Source organism: Prenolepis imparis, unplaced genomic scaffold, assembly GCF_030444845.1.
Source record: "Prenolepis imparis isolate NDT839.2.m4 unplaced genomic scaffold, iyPreImpa1.0 SCAF_346, whole genome shotgun sequence".
NCBI lineage: Eukaryota > Metazoa > Arthropoda > Insecta > Hymenoptera > Formicidae > Prenolepis > Prenolepis imparis.
In genome coordinates this window covers 25,178-34,047 of record NW_028141504.1, presented here as the reverse complement: position 1 = coordinate 34,047, position 8,870 = coordinate 25,178, and the positions used below count along the sequence as shown (strand labels likewise).

The 8,870-nt window shown below is 30.8% G+C and overlaps 1 protein-coding gene and 1 long non-coding RNA gene across 2 annotated transcripts; one reads left to right on the top strand and one right to left on the bottom strand.

Moving 5' to 3' along the window:
• Positions 1-9: 9 nt before the first annotated feature.
• LOC145948357 (uncharacterized) lies at positions 10-923 on the bottom strand (the record flags this gene model as incomplete). Its single annotated transcript, XR_014427340.1, has 2 exons — positions 626-923; positions 10-222 (listed from the first exon to the last, which is right to left on the bottom strand). It is a non-coding gene; the product is annotated as an uncharacterized LOC145948357 (long non-coding RNA).
• Positions 924-3,584: 2,661 nt separating this feature from the next.
• On the top strand, positions 3,585-8,870 carry LOC145948356 (uncharacterized). The gene is made up of 4 exons (XM_083058060.1): positions 3,585-3,602; positions 7,502-7,613; positions 7,797-7,950; positions 8,637-8,870. The coding sequence occupies exons 1-4, from the start codon at positions 3,585-3,587 to the stop codon at positions 8,779-8,781; spliced, it is 429 nt and encodes a 142-aa protein (XP_082914186.1). The 3' UTR covers positions 8,782-8,870.

The following is an 8,870-nucleotide window of genomic DNA, read 5'->3' as shown; positions in this document are numbered from 1 at the left end:
TATTTCTGCAGGCTGTGGATTGTTAGGCTGAGGATTATCAGGCTGTGGATCGTCAGGCTGTTCATTTTCAGCATCCACCACTGCAGGCTGTGAATTGTTAACCACAGTTTGTAGTGGTAGTTGCTTGGCCAAAGCGTCGGCCAGTTGATGCTGCAACTCTTGCAGTTTCATTTTTAATAAATCATTTTCGGCAGTAAGAGCATCTCCACTAATGATGTCAACCTAAAAAAAAAGTTATATATTAGATTAATAATCCAGACTTCTCTCTCTCTCTCTCTCTCTCTCTCTCTCTCTCTCTCTCTCTCTCTCTCTCTCTCTCTCTTAAACAAACACACACATACACAAACACACACACACACACACACATACACACACCTTTCTTTATCTCTTAACCTAATTTTCTGCCTCTCACTCACTCTCTCTCTCACTCTCTCTCTCTTTCTCTCTCTCTTAGGCTACATTCGTTTTGGGCGCTCACAAATTTTAAGAAAATTCTTTCTTCGTTGCAAATCGAATATCAAATTCTAAATTTTATCTCTTATTCTTTCATTTCATGTCATTCTCTCTATTTCATTCTGTAATTCCTCTCTCTCTCTCATTCTATTTCTAGAAAATTTAAACTTACATTATGCTGACTTGAATTGCAAGAATTTTCACTGCTCCTTTTTGTCTCTTTAAACATTTTTTTTATTATTTTATTATATACGATATGTCGTTATAAGCGATACGTCGGATATTAGCTCAAAAAGAAAAAGTTGAAGATATATGCGTATAATAAAAATATTGGGGATCAAAATTAAACACACATACAAACACACGTACACATTTTTCAAAAATTAACTGTTGGTTGTAAGTTGCTGGTTTCACTTTAAATCACGTTAAATGTCATCATGGATAGATGGAATGAAATAGAAAACGTTATAATAAATGAAATTAGTATAATAAAGGAGGAGAAGAAAAAGTAAAAGGCGTAAAAATTTAAGAAAGAAGAGTTAGTAATAGACGAAGTTATAACGTTGAAGAAGGAGAGTGAAAGGAGAGACGGTACATTATTTACATAGTTATATATAGATATTTTGTATAAATGTGTATTGCATAAATGTGTTTAAATATTTGTAATTAATATTTTTTAATAATTACACTTTTATTAAATTTTTGTTATATAAAAAAAATTAGCAGATGTTCAAAAATAAATTAAATTATACAAAAAGGCTGCTGTACGCTTATAAAAAAGGCTGCTGTGCGCCTTTATCAGATATTCTAAATTAAATTAAATTATACAAAAAGGTTGCTGTGCGCCTATAAAATAGGCTGCTGTGCGCCTATAAAATAGGTTGCTGTGCGCCTATAAAAAAAGGCTGCTGTGCGCCTGTTAAAAAGGCTGCTGTGCGCCTGTTAAAAAGACTGCTGTGCGCCTGTAAAAAAGGCTGCTTTGCGCCTGTAAAAAAAGGCTGCTATGCCCTATAAAAAAAGGTTGCTGTGCGCCTGTAAGAAAACGGATGTAATCTACAGATACAGTGCTGCTGTGCGCTTATAAAAAAGGCTGCTTTGCTCCTATACAAAAAATTAATATAAAGCAGAATAAGTACGAGAAAGAAAAGATAATTCAAGAAAATCAATAAAATAATGAATAAATATTTCGCAGTCATACTAAAAGACAAACGGTACTTATTTATATAATATCTATATAATATCTATAGATATAATTATTTTTTTATGTAAAATTATGCAATATTTGAAAAAATTTAAATTTAACTTAGGATTAATCAATCAGTTATTTATTTATATTAAATCACATTAAATTGTGCGCCTGTAAGAAAACGGATGTAATCTACATATACAGTGCTGCTGTGCGCTTATAAAAAAAGGCTGCTTTGCTCCTATATAAAAAATTAATATAAAGCAGAATAAGTACGAGAAAGAAAAGATAATTCAAGAAAATCAATAAATTAATGAATAAATAGTTCGCAGTCATACTGAAAGACAAACGGTACTTATTTATATAATATCTATATAATATCTATAGATATAATTATTTTTTTATGTAAAATTATGCAATATTTGAAAAAATTTAAATTTAACTTAGGATTAATCAATCAGTTATTTATTTATATTAAATCACATTAAATTTGAACTATATTATTGCTTTATAAGCTTCATAAGATAATTTAAATTATTTATTAAATATATATTAAAATTACGTATTGTTATATAATATTTAATGTAATATATCTACGTATATACGGTACGACGCAGATAATTATGCCTCAAAAGAGAAAACGCGGAAATTTGTATAGTGAGTCGCGATGGTAGGCGCTCACGACAAATGCGAAAAATTGAGAGTTCGGAAGAAAGGTTTCAAAGACTCGAAGCTGATGCTCAGAGACATGCTCAGCAAAGGAATGATGAAAATAATGACAAAAAGACTAAGCGACTCGAAAGTGATGCCCAGAGACATGCTCAGGGAAGGCACAAAGCTAGACAATTAAATTATCACATTGCGTTAATTGCCAAGGACGATGAAATAAATGTACCAGTTCATACACTTGGGCAAATGAATGTAGAATGTCAATTTTGCAAATCATTAAACTTTGCATGTGAAAAATCTAAAGATGGAAAATTCACATAATGTTGTCAAAAAGGCAAGCTTAAATTAAAGCCAATAAATTGTCCTGATTTTATAAAAAAATTATACATTGGAAATGATTTTGCTTCAAAAAATTTCTTAAATAATATTCGTTCATATAATAGTGCTTTAGCTATGGCTTCAATGGGTGCGCCGGGAAATAGAAATCCATTGGATGTTGTGAACAATGCTCCTTATTGCTTAAAGATTCATGGGCAATATCATCATTTAACTTCAACAGCAATGCGCCCAGCGGATGGGCAAGCTCCGCGATTTGCACAGCTTTACTTTTTAGATACAGAAGAAGCTGTAAATCATAGAATGAATAACAAAGCTAATAAGGAGTGTGATTCAGAAATAATGAAAGAGTTGTCAAGTTTTATGGTTCAATGCAATGAATTTGCAAAAACATTCAAGATGATGCGTCAAGTTGAACAAGATCTTAATCCGATAGGAAATAAAACCATAAATTTAATGTTGTCCTTTAGAAAAAATCCTCAACAAGATCAAAGAAGATACAATGCTCCACAAGCAAATGAAATAGCTGTGGTCTTTAAGAATGTAGATGGTGAGCCTCCATTTGAAAGAGACGTTCGGATTTATAATAAAAATTCGAACGATGTTCAACAAATATCAATTCTAGACAAAAGGTGTGACCCAATGTGTTATCCTTTGTTATATCCATATGGTAACGATGGATGGCATTCAGAACTTAAATCATATAATTCTAAATATCCAGAATTCAAAGTAACTCAAATGGATTATTATGGTCACCTGTTAGCACCAAGATTAGAATTTAGTCAATTTAAAAAGGCAGGCAAATTGAGATGTCAATTTATACTTGATGCCTATATGAAAACTGAAGCAAATAGGCTTAATTATATTAAATTAAATCAACCTTAATTAAGAGCAGAACTTTATTCGGGATTAATGGATCACCTAGATAATCGAGCACAAAATGAAGGAATTACAGCTGGTATACCTGTGATATTACCATCTTCATTTATGGGCAGTCCAAGAAACATGCAAGAAAGGTACCAAGATGCTATGTCTTTGGTAAGAAAGTTTGGTAAACCAGATATTTTTCTTACAATGACTTGCAATTCTCAATGCCCAGAAATTAAGGATAATCTTGATGGATGTTTAATAGAATTTCGACCAGATTTGGTCGCTAAAACATTTAACTTGGATGTCAAAGAGATTTTAAATGATCTAATTCATAATAAAATTTTTGGAAATATAATTGCTTATGCAGGTGTGATTGAATTTCAAAAAAGAGGACTTCCACATTTGCATTTACTTGCAATGTTGAGTGATGAAGATAAGCCCCGACTTCAAGAAGTTATTGACATGATGGTATGGGCTGAAATCCCTGATGAAGATATTTAGAACTTAATGTAAAAATTTTGAAGCACATGATTCATGGTCCTTGTGGAGATTCCTCCCACAGATATCCTTGCACTGGAGACGATGGAAAATGTTCAAAAGGTTTTCCAAAAGAGTTTCGTGAAGAACCTAATGCTAATGTGAATGGATATCCTATGTGTCAACGAAGGAATTTTGGTAAAAAATACATCGTTAGAGGCAAAGAAGTTGATAATCGATGGGTGGTGCCATATTCACCATATTTAATCCACCATATTTCATGAAATATGATCGACATATCAATTTGGAAATATGTTCATCGGTGAAGAGCGTAAAATACTTATATAAATATATTCATAAAGGATTTGACTGTGCTGCGATTGAAGTGCAAGCACGAGATGGCACAAGGCTAATTAAAATAGATGAAATTAACTCATTCCTGGATGCAAGATATATTAGTGCTCCAGAAGCAATGTGGAGACTGAACGGATACGATCTGTTTATGAGGTCTCATACAGTAATCAGATTGGCAGTTCATTTGCCTAATCGTCAAATTTATTTTCGAGCAGGAAATGAAGAGCAAGCTGCTCAGAGAGAGCTCACTCGAGATACTACGCTGGCTGCATGGTTCAAATTAAATCAATCTGATGAAAATGCAGTGAATTTTATTTACACAGATATTCCTTATCATTATGTATATGATAAAAAAGAAACTAAGTGGAAGCCACGCAAAAAAGGTGGTGAAAAAATAATTTCAAGACTCTATACAGTAAGCATAAAAGATATTGAGAGATTTTATCTCCGTCTTCTTCTACTACATGTGACTGGAGCTAAATGTTTTGAAAATTTGAGAACTGTAAATGGAGTTCTTTATAATACATTTAAAGATGCAGCAATTGCAAAAAACTTGGTAGAAACTGATAATCTTTGGGGAAAAACGCTGGAAGAAGCAACAGAATCGAATATGCCTGCACAACTTCGAGAATTATTTGCTTACATTTGCATCTTTGGAACTCCAACAGATGTACCAACTATTTGGAATAAATATAAAGATTTCATGATTGAGGACTTTGTACATAACAATGTTGTAAATCCTGAAAATATGGCTTTAAACCATATACAAGGAATTCTGATAAATAATGGAAGTAACTGTGAGAACTTCCAATTGCCAAATCCAACTCCAATAAATATTTACGTAACAGAGTATAATGTGGATGAAGAAAGAATACGTGGTGATTATTTATTATCGACACTAAATGCTGAGCAAAAGCACGTGTACGATATAGTCATGCGAGCAATTGAAAATGAAAATGAAACTCAGAGGTTATTTTTTATTGACGGGTTTGCTGGAAGTGGTAAAACATACCTATTTAACACATTTTTAAGTGTTATTCGAGGAAGAAACGAAATAATTCTTCCATGTGCTTCAACTGGAATTGCAGCCACACTTCTGAAAGGAGGAAGAACTTATCACTCTCTGTTTAAGCTTTCAATCCCAATTGATGATGGAGCTAAATCAAATATTAGAGGAAATTCTCAAGGTGCACGAGAATTGATTAATGCCAAATTAATCATATGGGATGAAGTGAGCATGACTGTTGGACAGCAGTTGATAAACTTTTAAAGGATTTGATGAAGAATCCTCGACCATTTGGAGGAAAAGTAATTTTATTTGCAGGAGATTTCAGACAAAATCTCCCAGTAGTGCCTCATGCACAAAAAGCAGCTATAATTGAATCGATTGTAAAATACAATCCTATATGGAGGAACGTAACTCAAGTTAAATTAAAACAAAATATGAGAACTGCGGAAGAAAAAGAATTTTCAAATTGGCTAATGCAACTCGGAGGTGGTAAATTATCAAATACGGATGGACTACATCTCGATACAATTGAAATCCCCAAAGATTTTATATCAAAAGAATCTCTTATTAATGAAATTTTTGGTGATAGAATCACCATGGAACGGATTAGAGAAAATCCAGATCGAGCGATACTTTGTCCTAAAAATGAGGATACTTTTAAAATTAATGACACAATCCTTTGTCAAATGGAAGGAGAGGAAAAGGAATATCTCTCAATTGACTTTATTGTAAGTGATGATCCACAGGAGCAATTAAATTTTCCAACTGAGTTTTTTAACTCTCTGACACCTTCTGGAATGCCAGTTCATCGACTTAAAATAAAAGTCAGTGCTATAATAATCCTATTAAGAAATTTAAATAAGAAAGGACTTTGTAATGGAACAAGATTTATTGTAATTAATTTGAAAAATAATCTAATTTATGCGGAGATTCTAACTGGTCCTGCTCGAGGACAGATTGTCATCATTCCAAGGATAGATTTAATTACAAGTGATTTGGAATTGCCATTTAAATTTAAACGAAGACAGTTTCCTATTCGAGTATCATTTGCTATGACAATAAATAAATCACAAGGACAGAGTTTAGAAAAAATTGGGATTTATTTGCCACATCCTGTATTTGCTCATGGTCAACTTTATGTGGCATTTTCTAGAGCAACCAAAAGGGAAAGTGTAAAAATTAAAATTGATGAATTTAGCAATCAAGGACATCTAATTGAAGGAAGTGAAAAATGTTTTACAAAAAATGTAATATACAGAGAAATTTTGTAAATTGAAGAATTATGAAATTGTATGAGAGCTAATAATAGCGGGTTAGCGGTGGGTACATTAGACGTAATCAAAAAATATTTGAGTAAGGAAAAAAAATTGGTATAATAATTAAATAATAAAAAAAAAAATTTGTATGTATATATATTTACTAAACTAATGTTTCAGATTTAAAACATATTAAATTGTGTGGAAATTAAAATAACAAAAAATTAATATAAGCAAACAAAATTTTAATTATAAATATTTAAGTTTATGCAAAACAAGACGCAAAATACAATATCAGGGAGTGAAAAAAAAATAATAGTAGTCATCTTCGAAAAATTTGCAACATTTGATATAAATTTCGTGAAAATCGGTCCAAAAATATGGAAGTAGTTCGCGGTAATACAGACAGAACAATTAATCTTTTGTGTTAAATCAGGTTTTATGAGAACCGCGCGAAGCGTGGTCCGAATTATAAAAGCTTTGAGGACCGCGCGAAGCGCGGTCCGAAACGCTAGTAATAATATAATAGATAATATAATAAATAATAAATGATATATAATACATATATGTATTATATATAATATTATGTATTGTATATTTAATATTCTTTTTAATACTTTTATACATTTATATTTTTATTGTATTTATATATATTTATTACATATATTTTATTACATATATTTTATATTATATATAATTACTATATATAATACACATATATAGATATATGTATAAAATTGATATATAATTATATATAATTTTATGTGTAAGAGTGTATTTTTCTACATATAGATTTTACTTGAACATTATCTACTTCAATTAAAGTTATTTTATCAGAATGCTATAAAATTTTTTTTAATTGAACTAGAATGATATTAAATAATCTTGCAGGTGCTCAATTTAAATCTTTCAAATCTGCTACTTCTTTTGGTGCTCAAAGCGGTTGTATTTGGCGCCGGCTATATAGGACAGCACGGCTACAAAGGACGTGAATTGGAGGAAGGTAATTTCAGAGTTCGTTAACGTTCATTCATACGTCCTTTAATTGCATTGACAAAAATCGACTGTATGAGAGAATAATTAATGTTTCATCGCGCTTTTTAAAAGTTCAACGAAATAAAAGTTTGTATACGCATGTATATGTTATAATTAAGAATTATATATAATTAAGGTAATCACTTTTCAGAAAATATTGTGTCAGAGGGTGAACTCTCGCTAGCTCTGGGATATCTAATCGGTGATACCTGTTTATACAGAGCAGCTTGCGAAGAACCACACATAGCGAGAGAGTATCTCGGCGCGGCGGAAATGCTCTTGCAAACAATGAAATTGATGCCGCAGTAAGTATATAAATTATTCAAAAAACATTTATTAAAAAAAAGCATATTTTAATAAGTTAGATATTCAGTACCACGCTTTACATTTTATAAAAGCACTAAATAACCAATGAAATTTTAATAAACAATGGAAAATTCAGATCGAAAATTGTGCGGTACTTAAATTATTTTGTATCTGAATATTATCTCTGCACTATTATAATATTCATATATCGGCTTTTCTCACATACTAATAATTTGTGATCTTAATGTATTTATGATTAATAAAATGGATCGAAAATTTTGGAAAGTGCATTTTTGATGCACATGACAGTGCGGAAGAATTGTTATTCATGAATATAAATCCAAAAAATTTATTTAAATTAATTAATATCTTTTCACTTTTTCATAACTCTCGAAATTTCGGATAATTCGAATGTTAAGAAAAATTTTAGATTAAAATTAGTATTTATTGTAGAAAGTAAACAGCTTCAATTTATTTATCATTTTACACAATAATAAAATCAACTTAAATAGATCGATTTATTGGAATTTTTTCAATCAAATGATATTTTCAAACTCGAATGATTCGGACAATTTAAAGTCCAAAATTCGAACTCCTTGAATTAATGGATAACTTAAAAGCACTCTGAGTATTGCTATCAAATTGCAATATCGAATATTAGTATGTAAAATTTGTATTTTTACAGAAGCTTACCTGCAGAATCTAACTATGAGAAGACGATCGCTGAATTCCGAAAGGCGATTGAGTACGGCAATATCGAACGATGTCCACCAGAATATACCTATAAAAAAGAGAACATAAATAATTTTTTGCAAAGCGAAAAAAGATAACGCAAAAATTAATGTCGTAAAAGTCTCTAAAGTATTTTTTCCGTTTTCTTAAACTATATATATAACAATTTTTATATATTTATTCATAC

Bases quoted from the DNA above. Each gene is read 5' to 3' on its own strand.
- LOC145948356 (XM_083058060.1), top strand. The intron at 7,614-7,796 runs GTAATTTCAGAG...ATCACTTTTCAG, and splicing joins AGGACGTGAATTGGAGGAAG to AAAATATTGTGTCAGAGGGT. The intron at 7,951-8,636 runs GTAAGTATATAA...GTATTTTTACAG, and splicing joins ACAATGAAATTGATGCCGCA to AAGCTTACCTGCAGAATCTA.